Raw genomic sequence first — 16,695 nt, 5'->3', positions numbered from 1 at the left:
TTCCCCTTAAAGATTACACAGCGGCAGCTCCGTTAAAGGTGTTGTTTTGGAGTCTCTATCAATCACACTGATTTCCATGTGAATTCCAAAAGGGCCTACCTCCATTAATCCACAGATGGAGAGTGATGGGGCTCCTGGAGGGGCCTTTCCATGCTAATCCCTGCAAACAGCAGAAGGCAGCGTTCAGTCACTTTATTAGAAATCCACTGTTTAGTCATAGCATGAAATGCTGCAGTGAAGAGTGTGCACAGCGAGCTTCTAGCGCCCCCACGAGGACAAGAAGAGACACTACAGCACAGGTTATCCCACTGAGCCACACACACGTCATTAACACACCTGTGCGCCTCCGAATGAGACGTTCAAAGCTAAACTACTGTTCATACAAAACACATAAGTTTTGGATGCAGCGTTGACTTACACGTCCACAGCAGCTCATCCGTCCCGACGTCCATCACGCACAAACGTCTGTGGATCCGCTCATCATTCACAGAAAACTCCAAACGTCGTCGATAATTCACCACTTAAAGTTTCTTTAGCTTAAACGTAACTTAAACCACAACTAACTACAAACAGCAGCTGCTAGTAACTCATCCTTTCTAGCTAGCTACAGGTCTTACAGCTTCAACACACCTTCACTGTAGCCTCCAGGTTAGCGCTTACTTCCTGTAACATCACCCGAAATGCATGATGGGAAGTGGCTCACTTTTTGTCAGGAAAAGAAAAGATAAGCATCTTAATGGGGACACATTTTAATGCAAGTAGAAACAAAACAAACAGTATTTACATGCGTCTTCACAGATTTTTAAAAACAAGAAGTCACTAAAAGTGCTACGAACACCCAGAGTCTCACAGTATGACACGCTCATTAAATGACATCACCGCCTTCATCACATCTTACACTTATATACATATTTATCTGCTCTGTACATCAGAGACCACATTATAACACACTTGGGAACATTCCGTTTGTGACTCCTGCCGGGACAGCTGCTCTAGTTTCCCGTTCTCCTGCACCAGCACGTTCCCGTTATCGGTTAAAGGAACGCCCGTCAGGATGCTGTCGTCATCCTCGTTCTCCTCAGGTGTGATACGTTCAATCCTGATGGGGGCTTCGGGGTCTTGCTCGGCTTCTATGGGCAGATGTGTTGACTTCATACAGCACTGTAAGAGTCAGACAGGATGTGATGTGACTTATGACAGGGCCCAGAACTCGGTCCCTGGTCTGCCTGTTATCCTGCCTCAGATTGTTTTTTATTTAGCTTGCTGGAGGTTGGTGCTTTCAAGCATATTTAGTTACAATTCTACCCTGTCAAAGTTGTTTCCTGTGGATGAGAGACAAACGTCAGGCTTACCTTTGCCACTCTTTTGAAGAGTTCTGGTTTAACTGGTGTGAGAAGAAGCAAAGACAGAGTATTAGGATCAGGGTAGTATCACTGCATCACTGGAACTCTTTTAATATTTTGAATGCACAGCATACCTTTGCAGAGAAAAACCCCAACTGCCACCAGAAGTGACATTATCACCAGGATAGGCACAACATACGCAGCTGGAGAAGGCCCCGATTCCACTGCAAAAACAAAGAAAAAGACTGATTACACTCAAATCCTGCTGCAGCTACTTACATCGTATTTCTATTTGTGAAATATGCAGTGGTATTTGTACTTAGTTACTGTACTTAAGTAGCTTTTTATGTATTTCTACTGTACTTCAGTAAAAATAACAGCTCATCCTTTCTCCTCCACTACATGTCTCCACTGTCTGTAGTTCCTTGTTCCATGTGATGAACACAGTGTGGACTGATGTGAGGTCAGACTCTGCATGGAGGTGGTGTCACGCTGCAGCTGTGTTTCTATAATGAGCCTCAGTCATGATGCCGGTGCTCTGGCTCAGTGTGCTAACTAGTTAGCTGCTGTCTGCTAACACAGGTCCATCCATGAATGATGAACATGAATCATCACATGAATCTACAGCAGGAACACTGACACAGTAAACATGCTGAATGCCTGTTTGTTATCAGCAGCCTCTCTGTTCACTTGATGCCCACAGCCTGCCTCATGACACACAGACCTGTCCACAGCTGCTTCTGAACATGGACATTAACTACACATGCTCCATTTTACTTTGATTATTTTAACCTGTTCATATCCTTTGGAAATCAATCATATATATTCAGTGTGTGAGTACTTTTACTTTGAATACTTTAAGTACATTTAAAAGTACTTAAGACTTTTACTTAAGTAGGATTGTTGATGCAGCACTTCCACTTTTACTGAGTATATACACTCAACAAAAATATAAACGCAACACTTTTGTTTTTGCTCCCATGTTTCATGAGATGGACTTGAAGATCTAAACTTCATTCCAGATACACAATATTACCATTCCTCTCAAACATTGTTCACAAATCTGTCTAAATGTGTGTTACTGAGCACTTCTGCTTTGCTGAGATAATCCATCCCACCTCACAGGTGTGCCACATCAAGATGCTGATCTGACATCATGATTAGTGCACAGGTGTACCTCAAACTGCCCACAATAAAAGGCCACCCTGAAATGTGCATTTTGTTTCTGCTTTATTGGCGGTCTGGGGACTCAGAACCAGTCAGTATCTGGTGTGACCACCATTTGCCTCATGCAGTGCAACACATCTTTAGTTTATCAGATTGTCTATTGTGGCCTGTGGAATGTTGGTCCACTCCTCTTCAATGGCTGTGCGAAGTTGCTGGATATTAGTGGGAACTGGTGCACGCTGTCGTATACGCCGGTCAAGCACATCCCAAACATGTTCAATGGGTGACATGTCCGGTGAGTATGCTGGCCATGCAAGAACTGGGACATTTTCAGCTTCCAAGAATTGTGTACAGATCCTTGCAACATGGGGCCGTGCATTATCTTGCTGAAACATGAGGTGATGTTCATGGATGTATGGCACAACAATGGGCCTCAGGATCTCATCACGGTATCTCTGTGCATTCAAAATGCCATCAATAAAATGCACCTGTGTTCTTCGTCCATAACAGATGCCTGCCCATACCATGACCCCATCACCACCATGGGCCACTCGATCCACAACATTGACATCAGCAAAGCGCTCACCCACACGACGCCACACACGCTGTCTGCCATCTGCCCTGAACAATGTAAACCGAGATTCATCCGTGAAGAGAACACCTCTCCAACGTGCTAGACGCCATCGAATGTGAGCATTTGCCCACTCAAGTCTGTTACGGCGACGATCTGGAGTCAGGTTAAGACCCCGATGAGGATGACGAGCATGCAGTTGAGCTTCCCTGAGACGGTTTCTGACAGTTTGTGCAGAAATTGTTTGGTTATGCAAACCAATTGTTTCAGCAGCTGTCTGAGTGGCTGGTCTCAGACGATCTCGGAGGTGAACCTGCTGGATGTGGAGGTCCTGGGCTGGTGTGGTTACTCGTGGTCTGCGGTTGTGAGGCCGGTTGGATGTATTGCCATATTCTCTGAAACGCCTTTGGAGACGGCTTATGGTGGAGAAATGAACATTCAATGCACGAGCAACAGATCTGGTTGACATTCCTGCTGTCAGCATGCCAATTGCACGCTCCCTCAATGCTTGTGGCATCTGTGGCATTTTGCTGTGAGACAAAACTGCACATTTCAGGGTGGCCTTTTATTGTGGGCAGTTTGAGGTACACCTGTGCACTAATCATGATGTCAGATCAGCATCTTGATGTGGCACACCTGTGAGGTGGGATGGATTATCTCAGCAAAGCAGAAGTGCTCACTATCACACATTTAGACAGATTTGTGAACAATGTTTGAGAGGAATGGTAATATTGTGTATCTGGAATGAAGTTTAGATCTTCAAGTCCATCTCATGAAACATGGGAGCAAAAACAAAAGTGTTGCGTTTATATTTTTGTTGAGTGTATCTTGCTGGGTAATTGTACTTTTACTTGAGTACCGAGCTTCAGTCCTTCCTCCACCACTGGAAATACGCGCACATATATTCACATCTGTCATCTATTTGAGGATAAAAGGGGCTAAGTCCTTGTTAAGCCAATGCAGCACACAGGTGTAAACAGTGTGACAAATGAAAGCTGTCAACAACACACTGGAAACCACAAACCACCACAGGCAGAGGATCCGTACAGCAGCGGTTTCAGATTCAGTAATCACATCTAACCGCACAGCTGCAGGAGAAAAGTGAGAAACCTTCAACAGTTCACCTTCCCACGCACAACTCACCACATGTGTTGTCAGACCTAGCTGTTCCGCGTTGGGAAACGTAGAATCCGGTCTTACACCTGCAAAAAAATAACATCACATTATTGAAATGATGAGGATGCAGGAGGTTTTCTGTCCTGAAGAATGAACTCAGCACTATGACAACATTCAAAGAGTGCCAGCTGGGCCTCTGCAGGCGCCGGCAGCGTCCACACTGACATGACTTAGTCATTTGGTGTTTTCTTATTGATTTGTCACCTTGCTGCAGCTGTTTTAGGGGCACAGCCTTCAACATGTTTGCTCCTGGCTTTGCAGAGGACAGGCACTTACAGACTAATACTTAGCAGGTGTTTGGATGAGCCACCTGTCAGTCAGCATCTTTTAAAGCTAGCTGATAGCAGTTAGCATGTAAGAAGGTCATGAGCGGCTTCTTGTTGTCACCTTTGAACGGCTGAGAATGGGATGTGTGGACAGAGAGGCTTGTCCTGGTGACTCCAGCTACCGTGCTGCGATGATCCTGAATGAAAGTCTAACATTCTTATAATGGGATGAATAAAGTAAAAACAGCCATCCATTAGGCCACTGGGGCCACAGATAAACCCTTATTGTCCTGTCCTCTGCAGCTAACCTGACCATTAAACATGGATCCACGGTCAATCTGCACTGAACTGAACCACCAGGGGGCACTGTTTGGGTTTAGAGGGCCCAGAAACGACTGGTGGATACAGTACATTCAATACATTCTGTGTGGGCCTCAAAGAGCAGAGCTGCTGGCAGGGATTCACTAGTAGAGACATCTGTAGAGGCAGAAGCACCACCAGGAGCTACATCACCGCCTGAGACAGCTCACTGTGTGAGAACTTTTACTTTAAATACTTTAAGTGCATTTAAAAGTACTTAGGACTTTCTCTTAACTTGTACTGTTACGGAATAACAAGCAGATATCATGGCTGCTGCTCTGCAGACTGTGCAGCACTTTATCATTTATCACTTCACACCTAACACTGCAGATGCACACATCCTCTAGCCAGGGCCTCGGTCTTCTTCTTATTCACACTACCATTACTAAGTATATATATTGTGACAGTGTTAGTATTGTCTTTGTGTGTCACTTCATGTAGGTATACTCACACTGTCCACTGCTTACAGGCACCGCTCCAGGAGGATTCATCTGAAAAGGATCCTTCTGGACACTCCTTACACACGGTGTCATGGGCGTGGTCGCCTGAAAGGGACTTAAACATGAGGCGAGAACAAACAAAACTCATCCTTAAAAACAGGGCATTTAAGAAAAGGTGAGGCGTACCTATTGAAACAGCCCCTTCTCCTGGTGGGCAGCTTGTGTGTGGGATGCAGGTGATGCACTCCTTACTGGAGCAGTGGAATCCCTCTTCACACAGGCAGGTGGTGCGGGATTTCTTGCTGGTGTGGACCGCGGCCTTGAAGTTTTTATCTGTAAAAAGGGAAACAGACTCTGGTTGGAGGATGCACAGAGGCAAACTAGTAACTGAGAACATCAATATTTAGGTCTTACTCGGGTCACAGTACGGCTGGAGTGTGCACTTTTGCTCAGTTGTGTATTTGTCCTGATATTCGTTGTTGCCACATGGACTGCAGTTAGGTTCAGTACAGGTGCTGAGAGACGTCATACTGGTGCCTGAAAGACAAGTGGTTCACAGTAAAATATAGAATATACCACCGTGTGTCAGTGCTTTAACCTGTTCTGATGAGTTAAGACCAAATGTGAACCCTGGAAGTGTGAGGCTCCACATCACACCCTTCAGACAGAGGCCTGGTTCCAAGTGGAACCCCAGCAAGCTTCTGGAGGGTCAGCCGGACTGTGTGGTGGCAGTCAGCCATCTTTGTTCTCCCACAGAGGGTTCAGGCTGCTGTGTTAACACCGAGTCTGTACTGCAGTCTGGTAGAAGAGCTGCTGTTTGACTGACTGTACAAACAGATTCCACAAGAACCAAGTGGAACCAAGTGGAACCCAGCAGCTGGAACATCAGTCTGACACTCCTGACACGACTGCGGTTAAATGTTGATGACTTGTCTATTAAATATCATCATGATAATGAGATGATAATGAGAAATCAGATTTTTTCTGCTTAATACGTTAAAATGTTTGTTTGTGATCATCACTATATAGGTGCTAATAACACAGATGTATGTCATAAGGGTTGGAAACAAATGAATAATAATTACTGGTACACCCGCTGCACCCCGACTACGACTGCATGTCAGTGTTGATGGAGGTTTTCAGTAGGTTCACTGTTGATCGACCTTTTGACAGTTTTACTTCTGTTTTTAAAGTTTTCCTACTGTGGGCAGCCATGTGTTGCTGGTGGCTCAGAGGTGGTGTTGTGACGTCTGTGCGTACCCTCTATAACTGGCATACGAGAGGTCTTTAACAACAACAACAGAGGCCTGCTCTTGTTTGTTCCTGTTTGTAACCTTACACCTGTCTGATGTGGCAACATGATCGCATGCAGACACAGAGCTCACACAGACAGATTGAAGGGGGAGAGGCTCAGTCTGCGAGGGGCTAAAGTGAAAGTAAAAGGAAACATCTCTATTGTTGTTTAAGACCTTCAATGGTCATTGTACTCCACTGCCAGACTGCATCAGTGACACACTCAGATGATGGAGCTACGCTGAGCAAAGCCGAGGTTTCTGCTTTAATTTAAAGTTTAATGTAAGGCTGTTGAAGCAGTGGCACGTCCAGGTGTGGCCTGTTCTCATGACTGATCAAGCAGATCACATCCTGGAGGTGGTTCTGAGTGTTATATTTGCATTAGCTCAGTGTTCTCTGGAACTTTCAACATGAGGTGTGAGTGAAGGAGTCCAACGTTAGAGTTAAAAAAAACCCTCCCTCCCCCATCCTGATGAAAAAACACCACCCACATAAAGTCAGTAATACAGCCAACAAATAGAACACATGGTTACGTTAATGCTGAACACATGATGTCAACCACACATCAGACACAGGGCCGATACAGCCGCTGAAGTCCATATTCAAAGGCACAGTGAAGGCACAGGCAGTGCCCGGGCTGTCAGGTAAGAGTCGAAGGTTCACGTCCCCTGACGCTGCTTTATTTTTACTCATTGTTAAATGTCCAGGGATGGAGTTATGCATTAAAAACTACAGATTAAGATTAGGCATTAAAAACTACAGATTAAGATTAGGCATTAAAAACTACAGATTAAGATTAGGTATTAAAAACTACAGATTAAGATTATGGGAAAAGCGGTTAGATGGTTTGTCTTAAAGTACGTTTTAAAGGGGGAAGTGTTCCCTTTCAGCATCACGATGAGTCACTGCCTCAAAATAAAAACACACAAACACTCTGTTTCCACCAAACCTTCATCACATCAGTAATAAAATAAGAGGAAGAGGTACCTGGAGGACACATTCTGCAGCACCCATCAGTATTATCCACGTACTGAGTCACAGGGTCACAGGCTGGCTGAGCTGCGCTCCTCTGCTGAAAGGTAAAAAGGGGCTCCGCATAAATGAAGAGGTTTACAGTGTGTCTGTGTTTCTGTGTGTGTGTCTGTGTGAGTGAGTGTGTGTGTGTTTCTCTGTGTTTCTGTGTGTGTGTCTGTGTGAGTGAGTGTGTGTGTGTTTCTCTGTGTTTCTGTGTGTGTGTGTGTGTGATGACAGTTTGTTCACTTCCTCAGAGCCGCAGTAAGAGGGGCGTTGTGGAAAGTCCCGAACATTCAGGCTGCTGCCCTGCTTCCATTGTTCCTTTAGTTTCTTACGATGCAACATTTGTGCTATTAATTACACCGTGCACTGAGATTCACAGTCCACCGCAGTGTGAGTGTGTGTGTGCGTGCGTGGAAATCGAAAGTGAAAGTGTGCCGGGGCGTAGCCTTGACACACAATATTGCGCAGTTTTTTTTACACAAATATGTGTTTAAATCATCAATAAAACGATATCAAAGAGACCGACGGATGGAATAAATAGTCTTATCTTACAACAACACAACAAGAAGGCACCAACCAGCAGGCAGAGCCACTGTAACAGGTCGAAACATACACACACCAACACTCAGGAATCGTGTACTCACCATCAGAGCGCACACTGCGAGCAGCACGCAGGAAAACCCGCTGAGCGGTTGTCGCAGCATGTTGCGTGTTTCTACCTCCACAGGTTGAAGCGAGAAGTCTGGACTTGAAGAGTTTAATTGAAGACGTCTCGCTGCTCATCCAAGCAGCTTCATCAGTTCTACGTGTGTGTGTGTGTGTGTGTGGACTCCTTCTTAAACGAGCCGCAGGGAGGAGCCACGCGTGCGTGGGGCTTTCCTCCTCCGTCACTGACCATTTCCTGTAAAAGTCTCTGAGAGTGGGTCTGTCACTGTGCTCTTTAAAAAAGCCCAGAACCTGAAACAACACGCACACACATCACAAAGGAGTGGAGCTCAGAAACACACACATGTCCACCACTGTCTCTAAAATAATCCACCACTGTCTCTAAAATAATCCACCACTGTCTCTAAAATAATCCACCACTGTCTCTAAAATAAAAGAAGTATGATCAGAAAGGTAAAAACTATAGGCCTAGTAATGAATGTGTTTTTATGTCATTTGCACTTTACTCTGTTCTTACACATATGTAATAAACAAGTTGAATCATTGCTGTTGCTTTTTGTGTTTTTAAATTGAACATATATATAAAAATAAAAATCTGTAATATACAATGCTTTTTCTGTGAGGAAATACATGGAATATTTACAACGTGTCACAAAACGTGACAAATATTAAAGTCATTAATAGGATCAGAAACACCATGTTCTGGGTCAAACACCTGTAAAAGGTCCCAGCTAGTCCTCATGACTATGGTTAAAAAAGGAATTTAAAAAGTAATTTAGTATCTTTACAAACAGATAAATATGCTGATATTTATTGTTTTCATTGTTCCTATAGCCACACCGATTCTCTGGTAAGGAAGGGGGATTCCCATGGTGTAAACCGAACCCATTTACACATGTGAGAACTGAGCCTGAGGTGGTGCTGCTAGTTTATTCACTCAGAACTCAACCAAAGCACCTGCGCGTCAGATTCTGCTGCGCTCTTAATCTGGTCATTACGGCAAAGCAGGTAAAAGGGAGCATTTCTTCTAGTTGCGCTCTTAATCTGTTCATTACGGCAAAGGCAGGTGACAAGCAGCGTTTTTTTTATTTGAAGTGACTCTGAAACTTCTTCCTTCATCTACTTCCTGCTATTTAACATTAAATGCTGGTAACAGTCACAGAATTCTCCTGAAAAGTGTGTCCAGGAAAACACCACACTGGGAAAATCACAACACCGTGGTGTTTCTGTGTCTGCGCTCTTATTCAGGTGCTTCCTTTTTTCTCTCCTCTGTGTTTTTATGACAGTATTTCCTGTGTAGACATTTTTATCTTGTACACACAAATTACCCTCACATTTCACTGGTAGTAGCAGAATAAACAGTTTGTGGGCAACAATATAAGAAAAAAAGTTTTAAGTAAAGTGTTGACAAAGTATTCAAATAAGTAGTATTAAAAAAGCCACCCAGTTATGTACCCTATGTAGGTACCCTATGATGGTGTAGTGGGCCCTTAGCAACCATTAGCTTAGCTTCTACCTCATTCTAGCCTGTTTAAGCATATCAATGAAATCAATCATGTTTTTTATTGATACTGGGATTAATACAAATGAGTGATATTACATTATTGTCCAAAGCAGGAAGAGGAGAGACACAGGCTCCTTTTAGTGGACATGAAGTCAGCCACAGCGCTCTCTGCTGGAAACAGGCGGCTGAGACATGCTGTCCTGCAAGTGAGGACATGTGCACAGACTGGAAAAGCTGCTGTGTGCAGCTGTGGGAGTGTCTCAGCACCGGACAGACTGCCTTACCTGGAAGAAGTGAGCTGAAAGTGGGCGGTGGTGGAAGCAGAACAAATCACAGCAGTTCTTTCCCTCTTCTCCTCAGTCAGGGAAACAGGTCTGAGTGAGGCGAACACAGGAAGGCGCAGCTGTCTGAGGAAGAGTTCCAGGGGCGCAGATCGTTTTTGTTTTCATTGCATGGATTTGTGTGAACTCTAAACAGACGTGATGCCAACTTTAGGATCGAAGAAGAAGGACAGTCAGTCCAGAGCGGACTGGTACATTGGAGCCATGCCGCAGGTAAGAGTCCAGCTCAGAAACCAGACAGCAACAGGCGGTAAGATGTGGTCACAGCAGTGTTACCATCAATGCCTCCTGCAGATGAGTCACTAAGAAACATCTTCACAGTTCCAGAGAACTCAGCCCCCAGCAGGGCCGTGCAGCGGCCCGAGGCCGAGTTTTGGTTCACTTTATTTTCTCCCGTTCATTTTTTACTTCCTCAATTCAAAGCGGCTTCCCCTCTGTCAGTAGTTCCCCACGTTTGAAGAACTTATTTACTCAGAAATGTGACAGACAATGACAGATTTACAGAGGGGCTGCGCTCCATTCACAGCCAGATGCACATCCTGACCGTACAACACAGCAGGTTCCTGTCAGCCCAGCACGGCGGTTTGTGAAGTATCACTTCCATGTGTCCGATCAGCTATCAGCATGCACTCAGATATTCACTGAGACAGTGGGGGGGGGGGGGGGCTTTAAAGGTTCTGTAATGTTATTATAAGTTATTGATTTGTTCTGTTTGATGCATTTTGTGGAAAACATCAAACTTCTTTCCTCTTAAATATGCACATGAACCTCTGATCATCTGTTGCACTTTCAGCTGAGCAATGAGATGCAGCTGAGCATCATGAACAGGGTGAAGAACGGAGAGATCTCCATCGACGACGCTCTGAACCAGGCCAGGGAGGGCCAGGAGCAGCTGCTGAAGCAGAAGACTCTGACCGAGGAGGTACTTTACCCAAACCCCCGTACACAACACAACCTGTAACCTGCACAGCAACAGCCCGACATGAGCTCCAAGCATGAAACTGCTAATATGTCAACATTCAGAGCAAAATGTCCAAAACAGTGGACCTTTACCCGACCCCAGCCCGGGGCCTAGGGGTGTTTAAGGCGTGAACCACTGACTCTTTATGGAGGGCCTAAGTCAGACCTTATGGGACCTGACTCGACCCTGGAGATTCTGAGTGGGTCAGCCAGTATGCCAAAATTCTTCAAATGCAGGCGAGGTCACTCAGACAGCCACAGGCTGGCTTCCTGCTGCTCCCAGTCCTCTTTATGGCCCCAGCAGCTCAAGAGCTTGATATTAGTGTATTCAATCTCTGCCACTCTGACATCATTAACACTTTACTGTTTGTTTCCTCCATTTCTTGTTGACTGACCACTTTTTTTTCCAAACGTCACACCCTACACCTCACCTCCTCATTATTCATTGTTAACCTAATAAGCTGCTCAGCCTGCTGGTTCAGTTCAAACTAAATATATTCTTTATGGGCCTAGAGCTGAACATGGAATGCAGTCCTTGTCCTACAAACTGACACTGGCCAACAATTTACAAACAAACAAACACCTGTGGTAAACTGAGGGGGTTTCCCTGAGTGTTCAAACATTGTTTTTTTTGGACGCTGTTGCAGGAACAACAACCGTCACAGTACAACTTCAGTGTTCACAAGCACGGTCGCTACAGGTGGCAGAAGCGGGTCCTGCAGGTGAGAAAAGACAAGTAGCAACAACAAACACAGCTTAAAACTACAGTTTAAAGGTTAGCATGGTTACATTCTCACTATGATAAAGCTAATGTGTTGATGTTTACATGCTAATATTACTAAGAGTGTGAATATAAGCTAGTATGCTAACATTTTGCAGGTAAAGCTTTAAACATTTTAATGCATTAGCATGTTAGCTAACATGTTAAAATTCATCATCTTTAAAGGTCTAGATTTTTAGCTAACATGCTAACATAATAGGTTAGCGTGACAGCTAACTTGTAGTAAGCTGTTTTTGAAGGTCACTGTATTAGCTGGCATGCTAACAATTTGCAGGTTTACGTTTTACCATTTTAACTCATTAGCTTCTTAACAGTTAACATGCTAAAGTTTAAAGGTTAGCATAGGTACGTTTTACATCCGTTGTGTCATGCTAATAGGTTACCTGCTAAGGATACACAGATGTATGCTAAGATGTTACCGCTTAGCATATTAGCTTAGCGGCAACAAGCTTTATTCTGTTAAAAGGTTTAGAGTGTTACACAACAACAGTCACATAAGCATAACATGCTAATGTTGTGCAGATATGCTTTGTTGTGTTTGTTAGTTATGGACTGGCAGCATGCTAACATTTGTTAGCAACTAGCACTAGTAAAGATAGAGCTGAGTCTGGCTCCATTTTAAATTAATGGACCAGTTAAGTGATTAAAATTCAATTATAAATGTAAGCCAGGCCTGATAATGCTCAGCTAACATAGCTAACATATTACCTGATGTTTAAACTCTTCCTCTGTACAAATAATAATCCAGATGGATTTCAAGACCAAAATGCTGTGCAGCATAGAGAAAGGCATCGTCAAGCGGCAGCTTCCCTTCTCTATTGTCAAGAGTTGTGACGACGGTGTGGGCTCCAAGTTCACTATTTCCTTCAAAGGGCACCATGACTATGAACTGGAGGCCAAGTCACTGGAGGACAAACATAAGGTGAAGTTGATATGCCCGTCGTCATTTATGATGAAAATCTGTTCTGGCTGTTTTTGTAACGCTCTCCCTGGGACTGTGTCATGCCTGTGGTCCTCTGTGCAGATTATGCAGCTGGTGCATCAGATCATTTACGGGAACATTTACAGCGATCTTGAAGACGACGATGCAGAAACACACCAGCAGCCCAAAGCCCCACAGAGCCTGCGGGAGGGCGTGCTGTTACTACACAGAGGCGGCCTGGCATCATTCAAATGGGTCAAGTATGAATACTGTATGTCTAGTTATTGAACAATCATGGAGGATGGAAATATTGGTTGTATTGGATCACATGACTCAGCTGCTGCCTGCAGTCCTGTCGTTTCCTGTGGTGACCGAAACTTTTCTGGAAGAGGTTTCTGAAAGCAGCTGGATAGTCTGCTTCCTGGTGCACTGCCCATGAGTGAGCTGGAATGCAGATTTTATCAGCATGTTTTTAACTGTTTCCTGCATTAACCCTAAGCTAACAGGCTGCAGATTACATTTAGCCAAAGTTGAAGAGTTCTTTATGCTAAGTGGAACAGGTGGAGCTGAGGTGTGACCAGAAAATCTGCCATCTAAAACAGCAACCATCTGTCAATCAATCAATCAATCAATCAATCAATCAATCAATCAATCAACAAACATTCACTGGGGCTGGCTGCACCTTCAAGCTGCCACCTGCAGGACTCAGTCAGTAGGTGTGCTGCTGCGTCACAGTTCAGGTCGTGTTGTTCTCTGTGTTGTTGCAGGTATGAGGTGCAGCTGCACCCAGGCCAGCTGACACTGGTCCCACTGCGGCAGCAGAGCTTGTCTGAGGAGGACCTGGACTCCTGTGCACCAGTGTCCATCGTGATCCACTTGTCAGACGGCGACACCAGCGTGCAGAAGCCTCACAGCGCCGACACCTTCATCCTGATCACCCACAAAAACGAGTACCAGTGAGTCCAGAAGGTTCAAATATGACTCCTGGAGGTTGATCTCATCTAAAGAGGAACATTTCGGATCTTTTGCAGGTTCAGGGTGGATTCGCCTGAGCAACCATCTCCCCTGGGTGCAGTCGAGACAGAGCGGGACGCCTGGGTCCAAGCCATTGACAAACTGTGTTCCGACTGGAAGAGGAGGTCCCTGAGTAGACACATGTCCATGGAGACTATGGAGCTACGACACACCAACATAGCTGAGGACACTGAGGACACAGATCTGGAGTCAAGTAGAGGATTCCTTTATCCTCCAGCTGACCGCAGTGATGCTGATCATGCTGTGAGCAGTGGTCAGATCCACCGTCCAGCTGGTGACACGAGACCTGTCCCTAAACCACGCAGACACAGCAGAAAGGCTTCAGCACACGCCTCTAGACCCGAGTCTCTGTCCCCTGTTACCCCAGCATCACCCGCCTCCCCTCCACCCTCACCCTGCCCTGCTACCCCCTCACCCTGCCCTGCTACTCCCTCACCCTCTTCCCGATGCCCACAGCCTCCTGAATCCGGCTCTACTGTTGTGAGAGGGCCTTTACCTCCACCTCCAGCTCCACCTCCTCCACCTTTACCCTTCAGTCCGATTAAGAATTCAAACAAAACACTCACCAAAGCTTTTCACTGGGACCTCGTTGGCTCTGAGAAGGTGAGTTATGTAAAATCAGATCCTATCTCACCTGTTCCCATTGATGTAGTTATGAGGTAAGTTGTCTTATTTTTTGCTTCCTGCCAGATTACGAAATCATTTTGGATACAAGAAGGCAGTAGGAGGCCTGGGATCGACATGTCACGCTTACAGGAGCAGTTCTCTGTCAAAGATGTGGGGACGTGCGGCGCGCCTGAGGCCAGTAACACCCAGCACATCATGCTCAACCAGAAGATCGCTCACAACTTCAGTGAGTGTATCAATGTGTCTCATTTCAGCGTTTTTATGCTGTAGTTAGAAGTTATTGCTCTAAATTAGAAGGTGTCTTTTTTACAACCACCACCAGAGGGAAGCAGTGCACAGAGAGAGCTGTTGAAGGCTGTGCCGTGGTTATTCTGCACGTCTGCCTGCAGGGGGCAGTGTGTCACCGACACAGCTCTGCTACTAGAAGATATTCTATTTCTATTTCTAATGGTTTTTCACTTGTCATTAACCCCTGTGTGTGTTTGTGGCCCCAGTCAGGGGAGAACCTTTCAGAGGCTTCCTCTCACAGGCCCTCTGAGCGGCACAGTGGCTGCTGTGAAGCAGGCTGCTAAACAGAATCAGTGTGCAAGTGCAGACTGGCAACATAATTAGAGTTCACATATTCATGAAATATGTATAGGCTATCTGAGCGACAGCGGCAGTGATTCTTCCTGCCTTGATAGAGAATATTAGCCCTGCATCTGGAGACTGTAATCCTCCTCCCTGACCTGAAAAGTCGGGCTGTGTCAGGAGCTGAGTGACGGCAGCCTGCAGGCAGAGTGAGGCCGTACAGCTCTCTGCTGCGAGTTCAGGAGCAATGTAGGCATCTGATGAACAAAGGAGCTGTTATTATTTGGTCCTACCAACACCAAAACAGAAAGTATAATCCTGGAGTTAGATTCATATTGTTTAATCTGCATAATCCATGAGCTCTTATAGGTCTGGTGTAAACTGTGCGACCCCTCCTCTGTTGGAAACAATGACATAAAATGGCTATAGTGCATTAAGCTACATTAGCTTGCTCGCTAACTTTAATAATTTAAATAAATTTAATGAACCAAGGAGGTATTGAACCGTAATTAGTCCATCGACCACTTTATCCAGGGCCGGGTGGCGGGGGCAAGCTCCTCACCCTGTCTCTAAGGGAGCGCCCAGCCACCCTTCGTAGAAAGGGCTTTTCGGCCACTCGCTATCCAGAGCTCATGACCATAGCTGAGGGTAGGAACGTAGATTGGCTTCGCCTTAATCAGCAATTAGTCATCATCCAAGTGTTTAGCTTAGCACATATTGTCATGGTCTGATGTTACAAAGCATCTAAAGTACAGGTTAATCTGGTTTTTCTGATTCGACCTCGATGTCCTGCAGTCAGTTAGGTTAGTTATGGCAGGAGGATCTGATGTGAGCCACACATGCCATAAATATATTTCTATTAAACACTGAACAGAGTGCACACAGAGGTGCTGCCTGCGTGTTTGTCAGAATGAATTTAAAAGAAAAATGTGCTAATACTTTTCTCTCTGTGGCTCTCTCACACACACACACACACACACACACACGACCTCCATCCTTTTGTCTGCATGCTTCACACCACATCCCGGCCTAACTTGCTGCTGTTTATTCAGCTCATATCTCAGCATTTATCAGCCAGCATGCATGCACAAAGATAGAAGCAGCTCCACAGACAGTGAGACTTCACCTCCATGAGATAATATCACAAGAATGTGATCAATAATTAACAAACAAAAACCCCGAACTGTTAATTAGCATCAGATGCTGGCAGCCTAACTGTGTCTGCAGCATCTGGATAAACAACAACCACTGCTGCTGCTGCGGCGGCGGCGCCAGCTATACTTTAAAAAAAACAACAGTTTACACACAGATGCAGACGAAGGCAGACGGTGTGAGCAGGTGGTTGTTTTTTACGGCGGGTTTAATAAATGTGGTCGTTACAAGCAAGCGAGGACATCCGCTGCATCAAGATCCCAGAGAACAAAGCTGCCCTGATCCAAGTATTTAAAGTGTGGTGCGGGAATTCAAAAGAGCTTTGACAACAAGATTGAGGCTCATATTGATTTCTTGATTGCATTCTTTAGAAAAACACCTACAGAGGGAGATGTGAGGTCTGCAAGGCAACAATCATGACTGCAGGTAGCTCCTCAGCAAACCACTACAATGGTGAAATAACAGTCTGAAACACTCGGTTGGATGGAATCAGTTGTGTTATCG

At 45.2% G+C, this 16,695-nt stretch overlaps 2 protein-coding genes and 1 long non-coding RNA gene across 4 annotated transcripts in view; 1 reads left to right on the top strand and 2 right to left on the bottom strand.

The window, feature by feature from the left end:
- LOC114438862 (uncharacterized) overlaps positions 1–651 on the bottom strand; it is a 29,131-nt gene extending 28,480 nt beyond the window's left edge. The window contains exons 1-2 of the long non-coding RNA XR_003671001.1: positions 419–651; positions 100–160 (exon numbers count right to left, since the gene is read on the bottom strand). This is a non-coding gene — a long non-coding RNA (uncharacterized LOC114438862). The remainder of the gene's footprint in view (positions 1–99; positions 161–418) is intronic.
- Positions 652–727: 76 nt separating this feature from the next.
- cd40 (CD40 molecule, TNF receptor superfamily member 5) lies at positions 728–8,504 on the bottom strand. Of its 2 annotated transcripts, none has more exons than XM_028409770.1 (9): positions 8,278–8,504; positions 7,604–7,688; positions 5,738–5,860; positions 5,510–5,656; positions 5,335–5,428; positions 4,225–4,283; positions 1,478–1,567; positions 1,353–1,384; positions 728–1,161 (listed from the first exon to the last, which is right to left on the bottom strand). In XM_028409770.1, exons 1-9 carry the CDS (start codon positions 8,335–8,337, stop codon positions 913–915), a joined length of 939 nt encoding a protein of 312 aa, XP_028265571.1. In that variant the 5' UTR covers positions 8,338–8,504; the 3' UTR covers positions 728–912. The 2 variants fall into 2 exon arrangements, with proteins under 2 accessions (XP_028265571.1, XP_028265572.1); XM_028409771.1 differs by having other exon boundaries at positions 7,604–7,685.
- A 1,669-nt stretch (positions 8,505–10,173) lies between these two features.
- The window catches only part of LOC114438429 (formin-like protein 13), a 30,737-nt gene continuing 24,215 nt past the window's right edge, over positions 10,174–16,695 (top strand). Inside the window, exons 1-8 of the mRNA XM_028409769.1 lie at positions 10,174–10,357; positions 10,938–11,066; positions 11,752–11,826; positions 12,634–12,807; positions 12,910–13,067; positions 13,575–13,763; positions 13,839–14,445; positions 14,533–14,695. Coding sequence (XP_028265570.1) covers positions 10,286–10,357; positions 10,938–11,066; positions 11,752–11,826; positions 12,634–12,807; positions 12,910–13,067; positions 13,575–13,763; positions 13,839–14,445; positions 14,533–14,695 — 1,567 coding nt within the window. The 5' untranslated portion in view covers positions 10,174–10,285. The remainder of the gene's footprint in view (positions 10,358–10,937; positions 11,067–11,751; positions 11,827–12,633; positions 12,808–12,909; positions 13,068–13,574; positions 13,764–13,838; positions 14,446–14,532; positions 14,696–16,695) is intronic.

This window comes from Parambassis ranga, chromosome 7 (genome assembly GCF_900634625.1).
Source record: "Parambassis ranga chromosome 7, fParRan2.1, whole genome shotgun sequence".
Taxonomy (NCBI): Eukaryota; Metazoa; Chordata; class Actinopteri; family Ambassidae; genus Parambassis; species Parambassis ranga.
The sequence above is the reverse complement of the archived record's forward strand: the minus strand, read 5'-3'. Positions and strand labels throughout refer to the sequence as shown.